The 24923-nt window shown below is 52.5% G+C and overlaps 8 protein-coding genes across 8 annotated transcripts; 3 read left to right on the top strand and 5 right to left on the bottom strand.

Annotated features, from left to right (window-relative positions):
- Positions 1–368: 368 nt before the first annotated feature.
- COCMIDRAFT_96622 (uncharacterized protein) lies at positions 369–1335 on the bottom strand (the record flags this gene model as incomplete). Its single annotated transcript, XM_007690261.1, has 3 exons — positions 369–419; positions 544–1124; positions 1179–1335. The coding sequence occupies 3 exons, from the start codon at positions 1333–1335 to the stop codon at positions 369–371; spliced, it is 789 nt and encodes a 262-aa protein (XP_007688451.1).
- Positions 1336–3026: 1691 nt separating this feature from the next.
- Positions 3027–4898, bottom strand: COCMIDRAFT_37190 (uncharacterized protein; the record flags this gene model as incomplete). The annotated part of the gene is made up of 2 exons (XM_007690243.1): positions 3027–4407; positions 4462–4898. The coding sequence occupies 2 exons, from the start codon at positions 4896–4898 to the stop codon at positions 3027–3029; spliced, it is 1818 nt and encodes a 605-aa protein (XP_007688433.1).
- A 937-nt stretch (positions 4899–5835) lies between these two features.
- Positions 5836–7785, top strand: COCMIDRAFT_5714 (uncharacterized protein; the record flags this gene model as incomplete). The annotated part of the gene is made up of 1 exon (XM_007690230.1): positions 5836–7785. One exon carries the CDS (start codon positions 5836–5838, stop codon positions 7783–7785), a length of 1950 nt encoding a protein of 649 aa, XP_007688420.1.
- A 169-nt stretch (positions 7786–7954) lies between these two features.
- On the bottom strand, positions 7955–9349 carry COCMIDRAFT_96592 (uncharacterized protein; the record flags this gene model as incomplete). Its single annotated transcript, XM_007690260.1, has 1 exon — positions 7955–9349. The coding sequence occupies one exon, from the start codon at positions 9347–9349 to the stop codon at positions 7955–7957; it is 1395 nt and encodes a 464-aa protein (XP_007688450.1).
- A 1760-nt stretch (positions 9350–11109) lies between these two features.
- COCMIDRAFT_96626 (uncharacterized protein) lies at positions 11110–12059 on the top strand (the record flags this gene model as incomplete). The annotated part of the gene is made up of 2 exons (XM_007690259.1): positions 11110–11275; positions 11323–12059. 2 exons carry the CDS (start codon positions 11110–11112, stop codon positions 12057–12059), a joined length of 903 nt encoding a protein of 300 aa, XP_007688449.1.
- A 189-nt stretch (positions 12060–12248) lies between these two features.
- Positions 12249–15415, bottom strand: COCMIDRAFT_5711 (uncharacterized protein; the record flags this gene model as incomplete). The annotated part of the gene is made up of 3 exons (XM_007690229.1): positions 12249–12383; positions 12431–15037; positions 15089–15415. 3 exons carry the CDS (start codon positions 15413–15415, stop codon positions 12249–12251), a joined length of 3069 nt encoding a protein of 1022 aa, XP_007688419.1.
- A 4433-nt stretch (positions 15416–19848) lies between these two features.
- On the bottom strand, positions 19849–22431 carry COCMIDRAFT_5709 (uncharacterized protein; the record flags this gene model as incomplete). The annotated part of the gene is made up of 2 exons (XM_007690228.1): positions 19849–22359; positions 22411–22431. The coding sequence occupies 2 exons, from the start codon at positions 22429–22431 to the stop codon at positions 19849–19851; spliced, it is 2532 nt and encodes an 843-aa protein (XP_007688418.1).
- A 240-nt stretch (positions 22432–22671) lies between these two features.
- Positions 22672–23585, top strand: COCMIDRAFT_26715 (uncharacterized protein; the record flags this gene model as incomplete). The annotated part of the gene is made up of 4 exons (XM_007690236.1): positions 22672–22685; positions 22735–22843; positions 22910–23076; positions 23126–23585. The coding sequence occupies 4 exons, from the start codon at positions 22672–22674 to the stop codon at positions 23583–23585; spliced, it is 750 nt and encodes a 249-aa protein (XP_007688426.1).
- Between the last annotated feature and the right edge of the window lie 1338 nt (positions 23586–24923).

The raw sequence follows: 24923 nt of genomic DNA, 5'->3' as shown, positions 1-24923 counted from the left end.
ATACCCCCAGTGCCCCCTCCTACGCCATGTCTTGCATATTGTCTGGTGTTGTACTCAGACGTAGTGTGTTCTTGGCGTAAGCGTCGCGGGTAGTGCGCGTCGCGATGTTGCGAGGGGTAAGATACCTCTGTTGGAGGGCGTGTGAAACATTCTCATAGCCATGTCGGGCGAGCTGATGCCGACTCAGTGCGCACTTCAGCTGAAGTGTGGTCGTCTCCACATAGCCGCCCCAAATTCGCAGCTTTTGCAACGTAATCCTTATCTGATTTTGTCCACTCGCATTAATGGGCGGTAAATATGACGCATGTTTTGAGTGTCGTTTCTTTGTTTGAAGGAGTGATCATATGAGTAGTGTGAGCTGTTGGTATTCAAATATAAACGAATCGTTCAAACGTAAAGGGCTCGTGTCCAATCGGCAACTGTTCCTTCTGTCAGCACGCGCGGTTTCTGCGCCGGATTTTACCGCAGATGGGCATGTTGCGAACCTCAGTGCGGTCGGGGGTGATGTTGCTGGTAATCAGGTGCGGAGGTAGGCAAACTCACATGGAGATTGTGGGTTACCTGGTGTTGAGGCCCGGGTGATGAGCCGTATCCAAAGACGTATGCGTTGGAGAGGTACTCGTGTGATTGCTGTGATAAATTTTGCGTTTGCTGATGATATGCTATGGGTGCTGGAGGCTCAGGGCTGTAGTGATACAACGATGGCTGTGGAGAGGTCTGGACAGGATGCTCAAATCCCAGCGTCCAAGCCGGTGGCACGTTCCAGGCAGCGTTTGCCGGAGGGGGTGGGGGTGGAGAGTAGGGATGCGCGTTCCAGTTTGAAGAATAGATACCATATGCGTGTGATGCAGTACCATGTTGACCACCAAAAGATGTGGTTGTGGTTGTCATAATAGGGGTCTGTGAAGCTTTACTCGTGGCGCCTAGAGAGCTAAGGTCATTGTTGGAGGGGATGGAAGGTATTTGGTAAGGCGATAGGCTTGATCCTATGGTGCTGTGATTCCTTGAATATGAAGGCGTATACGTTTCTTGTTGCTCGGGAGATGGCTCATGCCTCTGATGATCGTCTGTCTCATCACTGATCAACTGCTGGAGATACTGGAGCTTCCGTTTACGCTTTTCACCTGCGATAAGACAAATAAGATACAATACAAAGACTGACATCCAGAGCAACGTACGGTAGTTACGCGAAGCGATCCTGTTTTGTTGCTTTCGGATCTCGCTATTGACTTTCTTCGGTTTTACAGCTGCCTCTGCGCTCTCTCCTGACGGCCTTGTCCTTTGGCGACCTCTTTGCAACGATTCTGACGGTAGTGCGGTACTAGGGGGATTCATGGCGCCAGCAGGTACGAACGGGAACCGGAGTATGGAAATGATATGCACAAAACGTGCTGAAAAGGGCTTGCTTTTGAGCCGCTGATCAGTTTCCAAATGTACGTTGCAAGGTTACATTTGAGCACAGAATCCCCTGGACGACTTAACAATGGGGGCCACACTTGCTAAGCGAAACACGTCTGCAGCTTGCCTCTGCCATCAGGCCTTTTCTAAGCGCTGCTGAATAAACACTACCAAAATAGTAGCTGGACCAAATGACAGACAGAAGCAAGTAATGCAGATTGTGATCCTGCCGCCGTCAACCTTAACCTTAATGTTCGCCGCAATGTGGTGAGATCGGATCATCAGAGACTTGGGGAACTGCAAAGCACATGTTCTGGGCTTTAGTCATGTTGGCCAGCCACGTTACAAGCTGTATGCCGGCTCCATGCCGCGTAGCCGCTCAATCAGTAAACGATACGTGATTAGTTACTGCTGTATTGAGTACGCTAGGCGAGGGAAGCTGGAGTTTCGGGTTGCTGAATCATCACGGAAGAGCGACCCGAGCATGATCCGTCATGAAAGAGTGTCCACGTGAGCAGGCGAAGCCATGGTGGGTGACGTGGAGCATGTCGCCAGCAGCAGCAGGACCGGACATACCGCCTGTGCGGAGGTGACGACAGATGGGATTTGTCACATGAATCACGATGGGTGTGGAGAAGCGCATTGAAGCAATGGGCACAAAGTAGTGGAGGAAAAACGTTGAGCTACGAAGAGGCTATGTTTGTGGTGGTCTAAGGCCGTCAGCCACTAGTCCGCCATGGTAGTGGACTAGATGATGCATAAGCAGGGGCAACACGAATCTCACCCCGCCTTTTCCAGCACCAAATGGCACAAAGCTGCATGTATCTCAATGTCACCTCAAATGAAGTCTTGTTTGTCTTCTTCTTCTTTGTCGTTTGACTTCGCCACGGAGACGGTGTCACCAGCGATCGGAATTAAGGTTGGGACCGGGCCGTTGGTAATCCTATCTCATCATCATCACAACCAAATATAGAAAAACGTTGCAGCCTAGCCAGTCTAAGCGTTGCCGGCGGGAAAGTCGATACAGTTATGGGACGAGTACGGCTGCTTTGGATAACGGTGAGTCTTATCACATAGTTGCTAACGCACAGTGAATCAACACTTATGATGTAGCACCAGGCATCGCCATCATGCCATTGGTCCAGCGATTATATGTAGGAACGCATGACGCACATGTCATTGAATGCAAGAATTTCGATCGTCGGGAACTGATGTGCCAGCGAATGCAGCATTGCCAAGACGAGTCGCGTGGACTTTATTTAACACACGAGTGGGTATTTTACAAGAGCGAGCACTCTCATCCAATTGTACCTGTGTGAGTCAATATATAGAATCACGGGAAAATGCTACCAATCTCGCCATCGAGCGTGGTGTGGCTGAGCAATGGAGATTGCAACTAAATATTGACAAATCATTCTGGGGTATATGCACTGGCTGTGTCAAACACCTGATGCAGGCATCGCTCGCCCCAATCCTTTCGGTTGTCGGCGGAACGGTCGCCACATGGTCGCCCATCTCCGCAAGAACGCCGACCCGCCGCCATGGTATCATCGTATCCAGAGACGCCATAACCCAAAACTGCAAACAAAACACTATTGGTTTGTCAACACCACGGCAAGCCGATCTGCTCAACTTATCTCAGTCACCTCTTTCTTCTTCAGACTATAAGTCCGGACAATATTAGACAAGCTGCTTTTCGAGTGGCCTTCCGAATCAGGGGTTGGACGGCTCGAACTTTGAGCTTCTTCCTGCGTCCTGCGTTGCTGTATTTGTGTTAGTGTCGTCTTGAGTGCAGAGTACAACTGCTTGTTGTCGCTGGTATCGAGATCGACCCAGAAGGAATAGAAGAATAGACCTCGGTGGTTGACGGTTTTGAGATGGCGCATGATGTATTGCCTCGCGGATACTTCGGGCTCGCTTTTGCTGGGTGAGTAATCCGGGAAAAACTTCTCCAGAGGCGAGTGCGGCATCTTTCTAGTAAAGCGAGTATAGTTGTTGAATATTATGAGGATGGAAGAGGTTGAAAACCCGGGCTGACTGATCCAACTTTCAAAACTTCTGAATTCGTCCATCAAGAGCGACTCGTTCGGTTGAGTGGGGCTCGGCTTGTCATATAGCGACACATCAATGGTGTACATGAGCGCAGCCGCTCCCTCAAGCTGATGGAACCAGCGCTCCCGGAATTGATCAGGAAAACCCTCCTTGACATTGAAAAGGTGAATATCCAATCCATCCCAGTTGAAGCGCAGCTCCTTGATGCCGCGCATAGATTGGTTCAAGCGAATGATATCCGCTTCTGTAGGAACATAGTCTTGATCAGATATGCGGGCGACTTCTTGCGCAAAGTAGGGTGCATATTGGGGGAAGTCAATCTCGAAGTTGTGGTCGTACAGTTTGGAAAACTGGGGACTCGACCAGAGACGATCAATGGCCTTGGCCGCATCAGGTGTGATACCTTCATTGCCAGCTTCCAGCTCGTTGAGTAGGGTAGCGAAATGCTGGTTCAGCTCGGATGGCAGGGACACACCAGTGTCTTTGAGCAAATCGGCCATGGATTGCATGAGAGAGTAGACCACTTGGATGATCTGACACCGGTGCTTGATGCGTTCACTGGCAGGTTGATGCCCCTCTGCGTATAGCATCTTCAATTGGTGCATCAAAAGGTCTTTGCCACTGTTGATCTTGCCTACGAGGATGAGCTTGGTCTCATGACGGAGATTACTAGCTTCTCTTTGCAGGGCACGGTCGATTGCTTCTGATCGATTGATTGCTTCGACATGCTCGTAGTTTGCATCGCTAGGCGAAACGTTCCTGTCGAGCGGGTTTTGAGCAGACTTTTTGTTGAATAAGAGCTTTAACCACTGAACGAAGGTGGACAGCTGTGTAAGTCCTGCTATGCAGCCACTATTCCATCTTGAGGACTGTGAAAGTAGTTTGAGATTTGCAGCGTCCTCTTGCCTGATTTGGCGACTCTTGTGGAGCAGAATCTTTCGTTGCGCCTGTGCTGTGCTGTCGCTTGTTAGGAATCTGATACGCCAGAGGGTAGCTGGTTAAATAACTCACCAGTGACATGCTGCAAGTAGTAGATTCACAGCATCATTTTGCCTCTGCGCAACCGTCTGCAGTCGGCCCATAGTCCTGCTAGCAAGTGCATACTTTAGCTTGGCTGCAAAATCAGCGGCACGCAAGTCTGATTGTTGAAAGGTCTTGATGAGCGAGTTCACATGGCGAGAAAGCTCATCAGAAGAGTGGGCAAGCATGTCCAAGTCAGTAAGCAGCTGCGGATGCAGGTCATTGCCACTGCTGGCAAGCCAGTCCTGTATGCTTCCATAGGAGGATTTCAGAGCTGTCAGCTGCGCAATAAGATTAATGGGCGATCCATTACCATCTTTGCGGCGGTTGTGAATCTGGCGCAAGCCGTCAATGTCGTGCCGGAGGCGATCGCGAAGTGCACCGATAGCGCTGGTCAATGCGAAGACGTTCTTCTCGTTGGCCACCATGGCTGTCGTGGCCTGGCCTGGTCGTGTTGTAAAGCAATCGCCGTTAGTCTAATCAGTGCGGTTGGTTCAAACGAGCACGAATGTGAATGGCAAGAGTGTTTGCGACGGGCAAACCGGGCGCGCGGAGGCTGGCAGCAGGGGGGCTTCAAGAGTCGTGGGGGTAAGGTTCGCACTTGTAAGCCGTTGTCACGACGCTTGATGCAAAGGGCCAGTGCCAGGTCCGCGGATGGTGATTGCTTAGAATAGGGAAAACGAGTGCGCCCGACAGCGACCGACAAGATACCGGAGGCAGTCCAGGTGCGGGGCTGTCACGTTTGTTCCTCATAAATGGCAGTGCAGTTCGTCTACAGGGGATGGCTTGGCAAAGACCCGAGTCGGACATTGAAGCGACTTTGTTGATCAGACATCGATAGCCCGGATATCGCTCTGTGAGCGGCTGTTTGGCGCGTCTTAATGTCAGGGACGCGTTAATCGCTTACGGCTCGGGCTGGTAGCGTGGCAGCCAAGGCGGTTTCGCCCTGTCGTGGCTGGCTGCTGATAAGTTGTGCTGGGGGTGCATTCCGACGGCTAATTGAAGCAAGGCTACCAAGGGGAAGGGCACGGCCGGGAATCGGGTGCAATAACGTGGTTGCTGGGAACAACATGGGTGAGATGACGTGGGCTTGAAACGTGAAGTCGCAGTGTATGAGTGGAGGTCAAGAGGAGACAGTTCAAAGAACGAACTTGCCCACCCTTCCCTCCTGGCCCGTGACTCACCGGCTGCTAGTGCAAACGCCTGCCAAGCCAGCTTCCTGTCGTCATCCTACGCTGCACAACTCATTTTTCAACCACCAGCAATCATGCTCATCACCGGCCCCAGCAAGTTATTACGAGGTCCGGCCGCCCCATCGCTAGGACCATATATTTTTCGACCGTGAAACCCGCCGCCGGATACACAATGGCGGCTCTAAACACACTCCCAAATGAGATCCTCTCGCTAATCACGAGACATCTTGACCGTCCCAAAGATGTTCTCAATCTCTCGCTAGTATGTCGTCGTCTAGGCGACTTTGCAAAGCTCGACGGGTGGAAAGCTTTGCTCAAAGGCCGATTTGGCTTTGGTGGGCTCGACTCAGATGCTCGTGTCGCCGTCCATGGCCTCACGACATTATATCGCAACTGGAACCGCAAAGGCTTCATTGCAGCATACTTGGAGCCCATGAGGAATACCACAAGTCTCAACACCTGGCGGCCTGAAAGATGGAGACCCCCACAGGGGCAAACTATGGGCTATCAACCCAGCATCGACAGCTATGAAGAGATGTACGGTGGTTGGGGAGAGCGACGAGAAGTACTGGCATGGTCGGCGGGCACGCAAATCATTTTGAGGATAAAAGAAACTGGTGCAAACATAGAGAAGATCAGGCAACACGAACAGGATCTGGAAGACGCGCCTGACCAGACGTGGGCTTACGACTCTTTCAAACACCTGAACACGTGGTTCACGTACAGAATCCCCGACAGTTTTGAAGGCCGCGATGATATCACCCGACTGAAGCTGCTCCGGCCGCATCAGCGGAATTTGGCTTGCGAAGACATGGTTTTCGGGACTGCATCGGGCGAACTGTCGCTACTTAGTGTCAACCCTGGCATAGACGAGACACTTGTACAGCAGTACGAAACCGGCCGCAGAGGTGTAAATGGTCTTTCGGTATCTTCTTCAAGCGCGCCCGTGGTGGCCGCTGCACTAGCAGACTCATCGTTAGCGTTGTATGCTGTAGATCGCGACCACACGTCGCAAGAAAAGATCAAACCCGCCTCCGAAGTCAAGACGACATCGGCAGGTACAGAATATGGCGGGCTATGGTCTTGCGAGTTTCTGTCCAACGATAAGATTGCCGTAGCCCGGAAAGCACACGTAGAACCAATCGAGGTATACCATATTGGCCCTGACGGCCTCATGCCTGTGCCCCTTCGCAGCTTTAATATTGTCACCGACAATGCAGCCACTCCGCGCCCTATGTCAGTTTACTCAATACTCACCATACCAAGCACACCACACGGTAGCTTAGACGGAGGCAACACATTCCTCTCCGGCGGCTATGACGGCCTCATCCGCCTGCACGACCTGCGTTCTTCCCGCGGTTTCGAGCAGATATACAGAGACCCAACCGACACCTCACCCATCTACTCCCTCGCCGCCCAAGGCACACAACGCATCGTAGCCGGCGTAGCCGTCCACTCCCTAATCAAAGTCTTCGACCTCCGCCTCTCTGGCTCCCGCACCTACACAGCGATCCCCTTATCCACTCCGAAAAAACAATCCAAGCCCCGGATCTCCAACAACACCAACACTTCCTCAGTAAAATCAATATCCGAAGGCTGGAACCTCTACCTCCACCCCCGCGACCCTCCACCCCGCACCGCCTACCGCGCCGACTTCTCCACCCTCCGCCAAGAATCCCCCGTCTACGCCTTATCCATCCCCTCCCCGACATCCCCTTCTCTCTACGCAGGCACCGAAGGCGCAGTTCACACCCTAACCTTCCACGGCATCGCCGATCCGTACCCAGACCCCCTTCTCGCCCAGTCCCTCGTTCGCTTCCACGATACGGACGTTATTGATCCGCGGGCGTCGTATAATGCGACGGGCACGGCGCTCGTGCTCGGGATGTACGAGCAAGGGACTGAGGAGTGTATTGGGATGGAGTTGATGGTACAGGATGGGGTTACGGGGAGGGCGGCGAGGAGGAGGGCCGAGGGAAGGGGAAAGGTAGTGGATGAGCGGTGGATTGATCTTAAGGAGAGAGAGGAGATGTGGGTTAGAGGGGAAGTGGTGCCTAGAGGGCATAATCCGCGGGTGCCGGGGCAGAGACGGAGGAGAAGGGGGAGAGGAAGGGGTGGGTAAAGAGATACATAGAGAGGAGTGTTGGGGTTAATTTGTATCCTTTGGTATTGATGGGTTAGCTTTCATCAAACATATTAGAAGCGAGTTATTGTAATTGCAGAAGGGGGATATGATGTAAATGTGATGTTGGTACCTTAAGTCATGATACGATATTAAAACCCCTCTCTCCTCACGCAACAGTATCCGACTCCGTATGCGCCAACAACCCCGTACTCTCATCCCGTCCATGTCCAACTGTCATCCACACCCGTCCTTCACTCTCGCCGCGCCACCCCTGCACCCTCCTCGCAAAATCAAATCCCCAATGCCACGCGAGCCCCGCCACAAAGCCGACCGCATCATTCTTAAACGTAAGCAGTGCCGCAACCGTAACCAGCATGACTGTCCACCTCTCCTTCCTATCCCGCTCATCCAGCTCCCGCACCCTCTTACCATCCCACGTGAGGTCGCGCTCCAGCACACGCAAGTCGCGCGCATCGGTATTTACGCTCTCGCCTACTTTGGCGAGTTCGAGGCCAGCAGCGAGGACCAGGACGCCGAGGAGGGATTTGGGGATATTAGCGAGAAGCGTGATGATGGATGGGGATTTCCAGAAAGCGACGAGACCCAGCGTGAATTTCAGGGAGCCGAGTATGATGACGCTTGAGCCGCTGCGGGCGCCGAAGCGGTATTGACCGGCGAGGCCGCCGGAGCCGTGGCAGGCGGGCATGGCGCCGAACCAGCAGCCTACGAGGTTGATTGCGGCGACTGAGACGCCGAGTTCCGTTACGGTGGGGGCGATGGGGTAGGGTGGGGAAGGAAAGAAATCAGCTGCTAGGGCTGAAGCGGCTATGACGGAGTTGAGGACTGTGAGGGGGAACTGGCCGAGAGAAGCGGTTGAGATTGCGGTCCAGAAGTCGTGGCCTGACGGATGAAGAATGGGGATTGCTGCTTCGGGGACTGTGATGTCTGCGTCCTGGGGCGAGGCTAGAGAGAGAATGATGCCGGCTGTGAAGACAATCATTGCATATGGCATGCGGGGATAGGCAAAGGTGCAGAGGAGTAGGAGGACAGCTGCTAGGGCCCAGAGGAGGTTGTCGCCCCACCATGGGCCGGTCCAGGTCAACGGGAGAAGCATGTTTGATCCAGCGCTCAAGCATAGCGAGAGTCCAGCTCCAACTTGAATGCCCTTTACAACTGGAATGGGCGTTACGCGGTTTACCCAGTTGAGCAGGCCTGTGACGCTGAAGAGGCCTACCAGCGCTGCTACCACTACTCCGGCTGCTGCGTTCTCGTTGAGGGAGAACTTGCGTGCAATAGCTACCGCAGCAATGGCCTTCATGGGCTGAACTGGAAGAGGCAGACCAAAGGAAAGGCCTGTGAGGATGTTGGCCGCTCCCGTGAAGAGCAGTGTAGAGGGTAACGATATCGAATTCGATATAACCAGCGCAGTCATGAGAGGTAGTAACGTCCCCAGGTCTCCGAGCGAGCCGGACAGCTCAGCAAGCGGCTGTAACCGGAAAGTGTCGACATTATGAGTTTGCGTGCGGCGGAATCTCCGCAGCGAGTTTTGTAGATAAGACATCTGATCAAGCAAAAGCCACGGCCCAAAAACAAGCAACAACGAAGACGCTCAAAGAACAAGAAGAAAATGCCGGAGTAGAAAGGTCTAAAGAGGAAAAGAAGTTGAAAAGGCGCGTGGATCTAGGACAACATGATGACGGAGGAAGCTTTGGAACAAAGTTGACATAAAGGTGGGATGGAGAGACCCAAACGACGCGGCAAGCGGGTCCCGGATGCTGACTCGTGGTTGGATAATGCAAGACGTCACGGGCCCTTATTTGCTACAAGTCTCGTGCGCCTCCGATCCTCCACCAGCGTTTTTTTTTACTGCAGGGAAAGCGGGAAGTCCGCTCCAACGAGTTTAAAGTCAGCCTATCGTGAACAGTTGGCTTGGAGGGTCTGGTGTTGGGACAGGGAGGACCAAGTCGATATACCCTGTGTTCAAGGGCATGGTGGTGCGGGTATAGCTACCCTGAGCGTTGCTCATTGGCGCTAGTGGATGGTAAGAGGCGGGTTTGAACTATCGGGGCGGTTTGAGCGACATGCTTTAATCCCTAGCTGGGCGACTAAACCCTACTTTGGCCCTTCTACCGTGGGTTGCGGTGAGGGTTGTCGACCACATGTGTATTGTTTGCGGGGTTTAGCAAGAATCGGTGAGAGGCTTGGCTGGGCGCAATGACCGGGCGCAAGGCGGAGGCGGCTTGTTGTGTTGGACAAGAGGCAGCTCTGGCAGTGGTTCAGGCAGGATCATGATTGAGATATGGCTGCATACGGGCACCGTACGATTGGAATCAATGGGTATGAGGGGCAGGAGGGGGCGCGTGAAGGGGCACCGAGGGGTGGGTGGACGTGACAGCGGCATATGCAATGCTTATTCGTCGACATGGCTGCACTGGTGGGCTGGGCGACCCGGGAGCATGGGTTGCTCGAAAAAGGGCACGAAGGGCAAAAGTAATCTACAGCTATCCTGATACTTGCCCAATGCGGTATCTTGGACGGCATATGGCGGACTTGGGGGCGCTTTCAACGGCACACTTGCGGCCTCTATTTGGGTGCCCGGTTACAGGGGACGAGGGGCACCGAAGGGCACCCGTCATCCATGGGTGTTTACAAAATTGCCCCTTTGAGGCACACTGGCTGTGGTGGCTGCATGCGCCTATCTTGGCTTTTGGTACAAAAAAAGTACACCTACATGTCTATACTTTGGTACAGATGCTTTTTGCGCCGTCTACCAAAGAATTGGATTTGACTTGATAGGCCCTGTACAGGCCCCACTTCTTGGATAATACGCACCTCTTTTCCCATAAACTCATAATGTGATAGTATTTTTGTCCATAGTTATTGAACACCTTGTATCGTATTGTCCATGTACATTTGCAAACTCTGCATTCGCATTGAGTCCACACTGACAGCCTACTGCCTCTGCACAAGTCGATATCCGCACAGTTCTGGGACATGACAAATTAAGAAACCATGATCACTCAGCCAAGCACACAAACATCTATTCTAGGTCGTCCCTAGACGCTCGGCAAACCTTCCACAGCCCCAGACGGATGAACGTCCACCTAATAGTGGGGGCGGGGCAGGCCTCGCGACGTCATGTTTAAGCTCGAAGGAAGGTCCACCATACCTCAGAAAAACGCGGACATCTGTCGTCCGGCAACCAAATATAAAAATAGCCTTCATATTCTTCCGAAATGTAAACTCTAATACAGAGAAGCGCAGGAGAAAAAAAAGATTTCTTTCTAATCAGATCATTTGCTCAATCGTACCTACACCAAAATGGCCAGAGACGGAGAAGACCGAGCAGCGCTCGTCAACAGACAACTGCCAGAAATGACACTGTCAACAGCAGACAATCCTCTCACTGCTCCTCAACTACCTCCAGAGGGGCTAACAGCAGCTCAAAGAGCTCAGTATAGGTTTCAAGTCAAGGGCAATGCAATCAGTACGTCTCCATTCACACCCACAACTCAATCTAACCCCTCCTCCAAGTCACCGGCGGCACCGGCACCCTCGCCCTCGAAGCCGCCCGCGCCCTCCTCGAACACGGCGCCTCAGGCCTCGCCCTCTGGGACCTCAACCCCGACGCCGCCTTCTCGACCCTCAAAACGCTGCACACGCAATTCCCGCACGCCCGCATCCTCAGCATGGCCGTCGACGTGCGCTCCGACACGGCCATTGCAACCGCCCTATCCGACACGCTCAAAGTCCTCGGCTCAATCTCGACCCTCCTCTGCTTCGCCGGCGTAGTCGGCTGCACTCACGCCATCGACATGACCCCCGACGAATGGCGCAGAACCCACGACGTCAATCTCACCGGTTCCTTTCTCTGCGCACAAGCTATTGCGCGGCAGCTCCGCGACCAGAAAACGGGCGGAAGCATCGTCTTCACGGCCAGTATATCAGCCCACCATACGAATTTCCCCCAGCCACAGGCCGCGTACAATGCCTCCAAGACGGCGCTGTTGTCGCTGGCCAAGAGTCTGGCGGCGGAATGGAGCAGTTTTGGCATCAGGGTTAATTGTGTGAGTCCTGGGTATATGGATACGATTTTGAATGAGGGCGAGGGGCTGGAGCGAGCGCGGACGAGTTGGAATTCGAGGAATCCCATGGGCAGGATGGGCAATCCGTGGGAGATTACGGGCGCCGTCGTGTTGCTGTGTAGTCAGGCGGGGAGGTATATTAATGGGACGGATATTATTGTCGACGGAGGGGCTATGGTGTTTTAGGAGTTTTCATGCAGAGCTGAGTTGGGCCTGCAGTGGGAGTCAGTTGCATGAGCATTCAATTGGCATGTGACTTTAATGTATGGATCGTTGGAGTTAGTGTTCTTGCCGATAACATGTATGAGCATTTCTGGCCTGCTGTCAAAACTATAAATAGTCACAGAGCTACGGCTATGTGGGGACAACAACGTCCTATTTCTTCTTCTCTTCCTCTTCATCATCCTCGTCACTGTCTTCCTGTTCGTCTTCGTCTTCTTCATCGTCATCATCGTCGTCATCATCCTCTTCGTCGTCAGATACTTCTTGCCCAAGAGCTTTGAGACGTTCCTACAATCATTAGCATAGTCCGTACCTAATCTTAAATTACAACATACCTTGTCTTTGCTCCTCTTTTCCTCAAGATCACTGAGTACCATGATGAGATCCTCCAACTCGGTCGTCTTCTCCTTCTCGTTCTCTTGGGCTTTACGTAGCTTCTCTTGCAGCTCTTTGATTTCCTTCTCCTTTGTCGACTTCGCGCCCGACTCAGCTTTACGCAGCTTCTCCTCTGCGTCTTTGACCTTCCATGTTTGGTCTTGTACTTTGGTTTTGAGATCTTGGTTCTCTTTGTTGAGTTTGTCGACGCTCGACTGTAGGGCGTCCTTTTCTGATTTGAATTGCTCGAGGGCTGCCTCTTTTTCTTCCTCGAGTCGCTTGACCTGCACCTCCTTTTCGTCCTCTAATTTCTTGATCTGTGCTTCCTTTTCCTCCTTGAGCTTCTTGATCTCATCCTCACTCTTTTGTGCTTGCGATTGCGCATTACGCAGGGTTTCCGTGATAGTAGCCACTTCATCACGTGCCTGGTTCAGTGATTGCTCAAGGCTACGAATCTTCTCCGAAGCCTCTTGCAGAGCTTTGTCTGAGGCACCCAGTCGACTTTCCAGCTCAGCTCGTATCCTGTTTGCATCGAGCAGTTTCCCGTCATATTCTTGCTTGACCTTTGCGACGGCAATGTTTGCATCTTTGGTAGCTTGTTGTAACTTGTTATTGAGCGCAACGATTTGAAGGTTGTACCTATTCTCCGTCTCAAGTATGGTTTGTCGGTGCTCGCGATCTTTGTTCGCGATTTCCTTGTCGAGGTCGTCGTGCAATTTGTCATTGATGCGTTTTAGCGTATTTCTTTGCTCTTCTGCTGCTTGCTGCGTCTTGCGATGCTCGGCTTGCTCATTGTTTATTTTTTGCTCCAGGGTCATGAGTTGTGCCTGAAGCTCTTGGATGATCTGCTCCTTTTCATCTCTTTCGCCACGTAGCGCATCAACTACGTCTCGATCAACGCCATCATGCGACTGATGCTGCTCAATATTCGGATTTCGGTCAATCGCTCGCGACAAGCGACTAAAATTGTCTTTCAAAAAGTCTATAAAGGTCTCGTCGAAGAACACATCAGGTAAACTGCTGCCACCTCCGCCATTGCGGGGTAATACCTCGAAGTCGCGCACAAGAGGATGGTGTCGCAGCCCCGTGATGGCGTCAAGGTACTTGTCGCGGCCAAGCTTCGAAGTGAGTATTGGCTGGAGTTCGCGTCGCGGCACTGGTGAATCCCTTGTTGAGAACTCATACACAACACCCAACAGTGCTGCACACAGACCCCTAATCAAGACACGGTCCTCTCCCGGTGTCAATACGGCTTGGACTAGACTTTGTAAACTGCTGGCTTCTGCTAAGAAGTCATCTACTGCCGAGGCGTCCTCGAAAAGCCAGCCTAGCAAGAGCATCAGGTAGGCGACGGAGATGCGCTCGTCTTCGCCGAGCTGTAGACTTGCAATCAGGTTTGCAGTCAACGTCTGTATACATGTGACGACTTCCTCGCCACTTTCCGCATCGCCTTCTTTGACTTGCATCAGTGTATTCTTTGCTTGGTAATCATCAAAAATGAGATGGTACATGAGGGTTGCTGCAAACCAAATCCTGTAGGGGTCGCCAGTTGGAGGAACCTGCGAACCCGCCATCAGTATAGTCAGCGCATTCGCTGTCTCATCACCACCTTCGTGTCCACCGATGGCTCGGTTAAGGAAATGTTCCTGGATCTGCACGTGATTGTAAAAATAGGCCTTGATACACTCGCATCCTGCATTGCGCAAATCAAAAAGGTCGTTGGATGCAGGGGAGAGCACAAGGTTGAGTAGCGCTTCGATAACATATACCTGCGCGGTGCCGTTTGGAGAAGCCACACCATTCGTGACAGGTTCAACAATGGGCCGAACCTGCTCTTGGGCAAAACCTTCTTGTAGCCTGGCATTGCCTCTGATGAGGTCGGCGCAAGTGTTGAGAGCCTCGATTTTGATGGGCATTGCAGTTGCAGGATCGAAAGCAATATTGAGAAGCTGGCGGACAAGGCCATGTTGTTGAAAAACATTTTGGTTTTGCAGTGTACCTGGACTCCCTTTGACGAGGAACATGCGCATGATGGCAAGCAGACCCCAAACGTTCTTATCGTTTTGCGGACTAACCCAGTCATCCTCGCCTTCTACGGTGGGACGTGCCTTTTTTGGCTTCTTTCCCCCAGGAAGTAGTGCAGAGAATCGTGCGACATGACCCATCTCTCGAATGTTGGTCTGGTTGGATACATTGAAGCGAATGAGAGTGGCTAGCAAACTCAGACAATCCTGGACCACAACGCCACCCTGTGTGAGCCCGCCGTCGGCATGTATCAGGTTGAATATCTTAGTAAAGGCATCCTCAAAAACAAACAGCTTTTGGAGTTCAGTCGAGGAGCGCGCTAAGTCGTTAAGTACAATGAGACTTTCGTTGCGAATGGCATCTCGTGGATCATCGAGGGTTGCGACGAGTCGTTCGATGCCGCCGGGGGCTGTGAGGACACATTCTTGGGTTCGTTGGGGTCGTGCTTGCGAGATGGCGCGAATCAGCTGCAGCGAGTAAAGGCGGGAATAAAAATCTGGCTTCTCCAGGAGGTCGACGAGCAAAGTGATGTTGTCTTGTCGCTACCATAAGCTCAGCACTAGCAAGCACGCGCACAGAAGGGAAGCACATACTTGAGAGAATTGGTCGGCCAACCATAGGGCTATTTCCTCGGAGGCTTCTGGGCTGTTCTCATCGGGGTGGAAGAGCATGAGCAGTGTCTCAAGCACCACCTTGAGCGTGTCCACATCGTCGCCATCTTTGGTAAGAGACGTGATGAGTCCCCGCAGCGCTCCTGATGCGACTGAGGCGGGGTATTCTTTTGCAAAACTACGGAGGCCGAGAATGGCAGCGCGGCGATCTTCGAGGAGGGTTGCGCTGGTCAGGCGCCCGCTCAGCGTGCTGATAGTATCCGTGGCAGTCTGCTTGGGAGGCGCGTTGGCCTCGAGTACTCGCATCATCTTGAAGAAACTGGGCGGGCTATGGCTTCATGGCAGGGATAGAGGCAGCGATTGGGTGAATGTTCATGCGAGTGTATGTAGTATATGTATGAGGAACCATCGGATCAGCCCGGCGTCCTCGTTCAGTCAACGTGACTGCCGCCCGCACAGGTGAAGACAGCATTCACCCGTGCCTTGAAGCTCCACGTATAATTCGGCGCACGGGCTGCGGCTCGCTCACACCGCACCCTGGTCGCACGTTGCTCGGCTAAGCCCCGGCTTTTGGTCTTGGCAGTGAATCTTGTACCCTCGCGCGTCTTTGTCGACTTCTCACCGTAACACTCCACCCCCATCCCCATCAATCACACGCGCAACTCGGCCACAGCGCGCCAAAGAAGCCTGCGATTCCAGGAGGCTCTTTTTCTTGTTGCCACTGCTAGATATCGCCTCCAGCGCCATTACACAGTAGGAGGGCCACAGTATTCGCCGCCAGGCAGTTTCTTTCTTTCTTTCTAAGGGGCGCTTCATCGATAGAAGCGTCAGTCGCCGCGCTTTCCAGCCTTTTCAGTATCTTCGCAATACTACCCACACTTCCAGAGCACTAGCACACGCGTTTGCGCCATCGCTGCACTCCCCCCATTCCTCTACGTACAACCCTCGCACCCTTCCCCTATATACCGCGCCACTGAGCGCCTTCCGCCACAATGGGTGTTCCCGCCATGTTTCGCTGGCTCAGCCAGAAATACCCCAAGATCGTATCAACTGTGCAAGAGGAACTGCCCAAAAAAGTCGGTGATGCCGTCATCCCCGTAGACCGTACTGGACCCAACCCCAACGGTGAGGAGTTCGACAACTTGTACCTCGACATGAACGGCATTGTGCATCCATGCTCGCATCCCGAAGACAAGCCCGCGCCCAAGACTGAGGCTGACATGATGCTTGCCATTTTCGAGTACACTGACCGCGTCCTCGGCATGGTGCGTCCCCGTAAGCTGCTTTACATGGCTGTCGATGGTGTTGCCCCCCGTGCCAAAATGAACCAACAGCGATCGCGTCGTTTCCGATCAGCCAAAGAAGCAAAGGAAAAGGACGACGAGCGTGCAGAATTTCAGAAGATCCTCAACTCACAAAAGGCCAGCCGTGGTGAGGACATTAATAGTCTCGAAGAGGTCGTTGAAAAGACCTGGGACTCTAATGCAATCACCCCTGGTACACCCTTCATGCATCTTCTTGCCGAGAGTCTTCAATACTGGTGTGCGTACAAGTTCACAACCGACCCTTCGTGGAAGGACATGAAAGTCATCATTTCAGATGCATCTGTGCCTGGTGAAGGAGAACACAAAATCATGAACTTCATTCGCTCTCAACGCGCTATGCCCACACATGACCCCAATACCTCGCACGTCATCTACGGCTTGGATGCCGACTTGATCATGCTGAGTCTTGCCACTCATGAGCCTTACTTTCGTGTTCTCAGAGAAGACGTCTTCTACGACTCTGGTAAGGACAAGGTCTGCACCCGCTGTGGGCGCAAAGGTCATATCCGAACCAACTGTGAATTCCCTGATGATGGCAAGAAGCTCACTGAAGAAGAAGCTGATGAGGAATGGGCCATGTCTGAACACCAGCTCAAGCCCTTTATCTGGCTGCACACCAATATCCTGCGAGAGTATTTGGCTGTTGAAATGGACACGCCCAAGCGCAAATTCAAGTATGACTTGGAGCGTTCACTCGATGACTGGGTCTTTATGTGTTTCTTTGTCGGTAACGATTTCTTGCCACACTTGCCTAGTCTTGAAATTCGCGACCAGGGTATCGATCTGCTCATTAGCATCTGGCGAGATCTTGCCGCTGATATGGATGACTATGTGACTAAGGATGGGTTTCCTGACATGCGCCGCGTACAGCAGATTCTTTCAGCTCTTGCCACCCGGGAGGCCGGCATCTTCAAGAAGCGTAAGGAAGTCCAAGATCGCCAGGCAGCTAACAGGGCTCGACGTGAGGCCCATAGCAACGCCAATAAACGTCAACGAACCGACGAAAACGGCCTTTCGGCCCCAGGATTCAAGCGTGCAAAGGAGACAACAGACACCTACACAAGTGCAGGCATCGTATTCTTTGATCCTAAGCAGGCCCAGTCGAAGGAGGTACGCGATGTTCACAAGGACATTATGCATACCCGGGATTCCCAAGCCAACAAAAGCGCGGCTGCCAAGCTCAAGGAGCTGATGAAGGCCAAGGCTGAGGGTACCTCTATCCCGGAGCCTGAGTCAGCACCAGCGTCTGAGCCAGCTTCCGAATCCGCTTCTGGTGCTGAAACGCCTGTCCATCTTGGAAAGCGCAAGGCAGATGACATAGAGGACCTCGACAACGGGACGCCTGGACGCAACACACCAGTCGTCCCCGAATCTCCAACCCAGGCTACCGAGCCCAAGAAAAACGACGATGGCACTCCAGAGGATACTATCAAGCTCTGGGAAGAAGGCTACGAGGAGCGTTACTACGAGCAGAAATTTGGTGTTGCACCCAACGACATTGCCTTCCGCAACAAAGTCGCACGTCAGTATGCTGAAGGTCTCTGCTGGGTCTTGGCCTACTATATGCAAGGCTGCCCTTCGTGGACATGGTACTTCCCTCACCACTATGCCCCATTCGCTGCCGACTTTGTTGGTCTCGAAGACATGGACCCTCGCAAGCTGTTCGAGAAGGGCAAGCCTTTCCATCCATACGAGCAACTGATGGGTGTCTTGCCTGCTGCATCCAACCATGCCATCCCTGAACCATTCCGTGTACTCATGGAAGACCCCAACAGCTCCATTGTGGACTTCTACCCCGAAGACTTTCCCATCGACCTCAATGGCAAGAAGTTCGCCTGGCAAGGTGTTGCTGTCTTGCCATTCATTGACGAGAAGCGACTGCTTGCCGCCATGGCTACGAAGTACCCTGAGCTGTCAGATGATGAGAGGAAGCGAAACGAATTCGGAAAGGAAACTCTCATGTTCTCACAGGAGTGTAGCCTTTTTGATGACGTAGAAAAGGCTCTGTATCGCAAGGGTCAGCAAAAGTACAAGATTGACCCCGCTAAGAGTCGAGCTCTCCATGGAGACGTTGAGCCGCACGACTTGTTTGTTATGGACAGCCAACTTGTGCCACCGTTCGACGCCAACGGCATAACAGAGTTTGAAATCACCCAGGACCGCTCAATGAGGTATGTCATGGTAAATTTCCATCTTTAAAGCTAATTACTAACAATGCATAGGGTATACTACGAAATGCCGACTGTGACCTCCGCTCGAGCACACAAATCTGTTCTACTCGACGGTGTCAAGCTTCCCAAACCAGCCCTAAGTCCTGGTGAGGCCGAATCGGTACGTCGCTCCAACGAGCGCGGTGGCTTCCGTGGCCGCGGCCGTGGAGGTGGTGGAGGTGGTCGGGGAGGCTACAATGATCGCCGTAACGACAACAACCGCAATGACTACCAGAACGGCGGTGGACGAGGAGGTTACCAGAATGGTCGTGGAGGCGGCAACTGGGATAACAACAATAGAGGTGGCTACGGCGGCGGCCAAGCTGGCGGCTATCCACCACCACCCTCCAACTTTGCGCCTCCATTCCCTGGCGGCAACTTCCCTCCTCTACCCGGCGGCGCGAACTTTCTACCTCCCCCTCCCCCAGGTTGGGTCCCTCCACCCGGTGTAGGCGGCTGGCAAGGCGGTGCTTCTCCTTACGGCGCTCCACCTGTCCCACCACCCGCTGGTCAACGACCCGCATGGATGGCCAACTCCAACCAGCAACACGGCGCACCGCCGCCTCGCCAGGCCCCAAACAACAGTTCCCTCCGTGACGAACGCTTCTACCGTCCCGCGGACGAGATCCTCGGACGCAGCGCACCCGGAAGCGGTGGATACCAAAACAACAGCAACCCTTACAGTGATCGTCCACCCAGAGACGACAGAGGAAGTCGTGGTGGGAGGGGCGGACGAGGTGGACGTGGAGGAGGCGGTGGATACCAGGGTAACCGCAATTCGTACAATTCGAATGATTATCGTTGATAATTGGGGTTTGATGGAGAAATGTTATGCTAGATGAGACGTTTTTTTGTATGATTAGGGATTTGATATCCGTTTGAATTTATGGGGTTGACTGGTGTTTTGAGAAAAGGAATTCTGTTTGTGCTTATGTGCCTGTGAAGTTGAACGCCCTTGATACGACTAGAAAGGATAAGACAGGGATACGAAGTTTTGTTCAGAATGGTCACTTGATGTTTTTCGTACAATATGTTCTCACAGTGATAATTTGATGTCCACACAGCCAAAAAAAAATGTTCATAAATCCATGATACCATTCATGTGTGGTTGAATATCTGAAGCTGTACGTGACAAGTATATGAAAAAAAAAATAAGTAAGAAAAAAACGCCCACACCCATGCATATCTCAACTCACAGGGACACCATCTAGGCATCCTCACCCATTTTCACATCCTCGCCGTCCACCGCATCGAGACTAACACCTCCTTCCTCATCACTACCATTTGCCTCCTCGGCAACTTCCTCAGCAGCTTCCTCCACCTCCTTAGCCTGCATCTCCGCCTTCGCCTTGTCAGCCACATGATTAATAATTTCAGTATCCTTCTCATTGAACAACCTCAGCAGCATAGCCTTGCGATCATCCTTGTCAACCATGAGATTCGCACTACCAGGATGTCTCCACAAAGGCAGCACCATGCGGAATGGAATACCTTGTTCCTCGTCCTTCTCCACGCGGACAAAGCAGCATCCGACATCCATTTTCTGGAGCTGTTCGCCAACCTCGGCGAGGCCTGTGTCGCCTTCTTTGGGGAGCTTGGGGAACATTTCGCGGATGAGCTGGTGAAGGGTTTCCTTCTTCTCGAGCTTGACGATGCGCTTTTTGGCCCAGGGCTCAAGGATGCGGATGCCTTCGTTTTGGAGGCGCCATGGGGCTTGTGTGCGGTCGAGATCTTTGATCTTGTGTGCGACGAACATGACGACGCCGCAGTGGATGAATTTCATGCCGCGATCCTTGTTCTGCGAGATGATGGTTTTCGCGAAGGCAGAAGTGTAGTAGATTTTGTTGAGAGAGAGACCCTCTTTGTTCTTCACCATGAAGCGGTCGCGCGGGAAGCGCTCGTCGATGCCGAAGAAGTCCAAGATGGAGGCGATGGTCGCGTCATCGGGAGAAAGGTACTCAAAGTACTCCTTGGCCTGGTTCTGGTTCTCAGGCTTGAGACTGGCTCCTTTAGAAACCGCAGGTTTTGAGCCGTTTGTAGCAGAATCGGTGGCTGGAGTTGATACAGCTCCATTCTCCGCGACATCATCGGTCTTGACCTTCTTTGGCGCTTCAGTATCTTCGGTCTCTTCAAGCTTGCGCTTAAGAGGGGCTGAGATATCAGAGGCGTCATCTGCAGTATCTGTCTTTGTAGCGTCCGCTTCAATGACATTCTCCGCTGGTGTAGGAACAGAAGAGTCGGTTGTCGTCTCGGCTTGTGTCCTATCGCCCTTGTTGAGGGTCTCTGGGCTTTGTAATTGCGCAATCTTGATATCATCCAATTTCTCGAGAATAGCAATGAAGAAACCACCAGTGTCCTGCAAATGTGGGTAGACACGTATGCAATGCTCAAGAGGGATGCGCTCTTCCTCGGACTTTGCAATAGGAGGGAAGCAGCTGGGAATGACCTTGGTAGAGAACTGGCGTTCAGGCTCCTCAGTCTCGTACTTGGCCCTTGCCTTCTGGTACGCCTCCCAGTTGGTGAACATGTGAGCAGTCTTTTCTCCACCGGCAGTCACGGATGACGTGTCGAGGACCTTCCAAGAGTTAAGACCCGGCTTGCGCTTGAGGTTCGGGAGGTGGTCTGAGCAGTCAACGAGTTTGACTTTAGCGTTTCCACCACAGGCCTCAATAGCTGCCGCAACGACAGCTTCATTTTCCACGGGGTTCATACTGCAGGTAGAATATACCATACGACCGCCCTTCTTCAGCATTTGTAGACCTCTGAACAAGATGCGAAGCTGAAGACCGTGCAGACCAAGGCCGTCCTTGGGTGTCCACTTCTGCCACACATTGGGGTTCTTGCGAGCTGTACCGTCACCAGAGCAAGGCACATCGGCCAAGATTCTGTCGTACTTCAGGTACTGCTTCTTGCCACCCTGACTAGGCAGCTCGATCGAGGGGAATATCGACGCATCGTGTTGCGTCACGATCAGGTTCGGGAAGTTGAGTCGCTTGACCTGGTGGACCAACATGCCGGCGCGTTTGTAGTCAGAATCGTTGGCAATGAGCAGACCTGTCGAGCGTCCGTCGTCGCTGTAGTCTCCATCTGCGCTGAGATCTACAGACTCGCCATTCGCTACCCGCTGTACCCTCTCCTCCTCGTCACCATGAATCATCTCAGCCAGCTGCGCCGACTTGCTGCCTGGTGCTGCACACATGTCGAGAACGACCATACCCGGCTTCACGTCGAGAAAGTGTGGTGGGATCATACTGACAACCTCTTGTCGGCTGATATTTCCCGAGGCGGCTTCGGCAACGAGGAATTTCTGGAAATCGGCAAAAGGCGCATGTCGTCGAATGATCTTCTTGTGCGTCTTCATGTGCCATACCAGCTCATCAGGAAAAGCTGCTACTGGTTCCGGAGGCGAGACTGGCTTGCCCTCGAAATGCTTGGACGCAATCGCTGGAACATATCGCTGCTTGAAGATCTCACGCACAGCGAGAGCATCAGACTTTGTACCAGTGAAGCGGAAGCTGTTGGGCAAGTCTGCTTGGAGAGCTTTCCACATTTCCTCAAATTCTGCCTCGTCCAAGAAGCCTCCCATGCGGTAGTAGCTCTCAAAGAGCTCATTCTTGCGCTCAATTGTAGACCATGGCTCAGTGCGGGTATCTCGTCCTCCACCGCCGCCGCCGCGTCCACCTTTGTTCTTGCCGCGGAATGGTTTGCGACCGCCGCCCTAAATTTATTTAGTGAGATTTTCTATGTGGCGCATGTTGCGACAACTTACGCGACCTCCTCCTCGTCCCATTTCTGAATATATGAATAAGTAGGGCCTGAACTTGGCGACCTTGCAGCAATTGTCGCAAGTTGGTAGCTCTCAGGAAAATGTCGAAGGCGGCGAAGAGTGGACCAATAGAGCGGGGCATTAGCGCGGCTCGATGTCTTGGCGCGCCCACTAGCGTCCGCACATGAATTTCGATTTCCCCAACCGAACTTTGTTTCTTCAGCGTCTCGACAACACCAAGGCAGCCCACTAACCACCAGCAAAATGGCCCGCACTTCGTGAGTTCAATGCCATCTCAGACTTGTCGTAATGCTAATTGTGCTTCAGCGTCCCCACCCATAATGACATTGCCGTCCCCGAGTCGGTGCTCAAGAAGCAGAAGGCTCACCAGAAGGCCACCGACTCCCAGGCTGCCGAGCTGAAGAAGAAGCGTGAGGTATAAAAATCTCCCAAAACCTGCGTAAGCAGATAGGAGTAGCACAGTTGGCTAAGATTTCCTTAGGCCAACAAGCAGAAGCGCGAGGTCATCAAGGAGAGGGCCGCCAAGTACAACCAGGAGTACGTCAAGGCCGAGAGGGACATCATCGAGGCCAAGCGTGCCGCAAAGCGCGACAACTCTTTCTTCGTCCCTGCCGAGGCCAAGCTCGCCTTTGTCGTCCGTATCAAGGGGTACGTAAAATTTTCGCAAAACGGCCAGTCGCATACTAATTCCCGGTAGTATCAACAAGATCGACCCCAAGAAGCGCAAGACTCTCCAGCTTCTCCGTCTCCTCCAGATCAACAATGGTGTCTTCGTCAAGCTCACCAAGGCCACCTCTGAGATGCTGAAGATTGTCGAGCCCTTCGTCACCTACGGATACCCCAACCTCAAGACCGTCCGTGAGCTTGTCTACAAGCGCGGTTACGGAAAGGTCAACAAGCAGCGCCTGCCCATCACCGACAACGCCCTCATCGAGGAGAACCTCGGCAAGTACGGCATCACCTGCATTGAGGACATCATCCACGAGCTCTACACCGTCGGCCCCAACTTCAAGGCCGTCTCCAACTTCCTCTGGCCCTTCAAGCTCTCCTCCCCTACCGGTGGTTTCCGCACCCGCAAGTTCAAGCACTTCATCGAGGGTGGTGACCTTGGTAACCGTGAGGAGTTCATCAACCAGCTCGTCAGGCAGATGAACTAAGTTTTTGCGCTTTTGTTCATTGGGTGGAGTAACGGTTAGCTTCAAGACGATACCATGAAGATTATGATCAGTGGTCGCCCGCTCCTCGAAAGAGGATGGAGGGCAGGCCGAGCCACATGCTCTGGTTAGCTTAGACAAGTCTTCTGCATGTCAGCTGAAGAAGGAATTCAAAAGTTTATTCCATTCAAGCTGTGTACGATATATGCTGTTTGAGAATTTAGTGTCTATTGTGTGATTGTTGACTGTGTGCTGTGTGAAACTTTTCTTCTTCATTCAATTTGTCTTGGCTTTTGCTCTTCAAATGTCAGTCCAGACAGAAATGACTCAGATGACATTTCGAGCATGAGTTTAGTGTCTGCAGTTGTATAACTGTTTGCTTTCACAGTCGAGGCCTCAATGGCTGGAGAATAAATACAGGCCTATAACAGAATCACGGAAAGAAAAGCATTGCTATTATAGTCTTGTATAGAGAAAAGTAATTATACAATTCATATTTCCACGTCTCAAGACAAGTCATGCCCAACTAAAGTCATTTTTTCTAACAAGCCAGCCTAGCGAGAAAAGATAATCGCTCCATACCATCTGTCTCATCTTCTTAGACGGCAATTATACGAGTTCAACTCGCCGAACCAACCTTGCTACACACAAAAGGGGACAAGACACCAAAGTCCCCAACCAAAATCCGATAAGACAAACCAATCACCCATTACCATTCCGAAAATAGGTCTACGCAAGCAATTCACATCGTCCCTTCCATTCGCTGATCCCATATAACCTCATCTCATCCATCCTACCAATCACACACATACACACACCATTCTACAGTCCACAATCCACCAGTCCCAACAATACTCTATTCTACTCTACTCTACTCAACAAGCGAGAAACCCCCCTGTCCAAATAGGAAGGAGACGACCATGTCCACTTCGGAAACCGGCGGGATCCGCTTGGCTTTTTTTGATAAAAAAAAAGGGGGGTTGGGTGGGGGGGATTGTTCTCTATAGTTTGAACGAATCCCTTCCCCTCCCCCCACGTATCTTAGTTCCCTTCAGGGCCGCTTCATAGCACGTTTGGGTTTGGGTTTGGGTTTTGTGCCTCTGGCCCGCCCCCACGATTTCAGCCCCAGGTACACACACACACACACACACACCGCCTATGCGCGGCTCCCCCAACCCCCATATTGCTTGGCTGTTTGTGGAAATGCGGGTTTGGTGGGTTTCTCCTCGTGCCGCGCGAGAACGGGACCCCCACGCGGCTGGAATGGCAACAACAATAATAACAATAACAACAACAGCCAAGTGAACCAGGGGAGGGGAGATTGTGTATGGATGTTGGTTG

This window comes from Bipolaris oryzae (assembly GCF_000523455.1).
Source record: "Bipolaris oryzae ATCC 44560 unplaced genomic scaffold scaffold_74, whole genome shotgun sequence".
In the NCBI taxonomy this organism is placed as follows: domain Eukaryota; kingdom Fungi; phylum Ascomycota; class Dothideomycetes; order Pleosporales; family Pleosporaceae; genus Bipolaris; species Bipolaris oryzae.
Note: the sequence above shows the minus strand (reverse complement) of the source record. Positions and strands in the feature narration are given on the sequence as shown.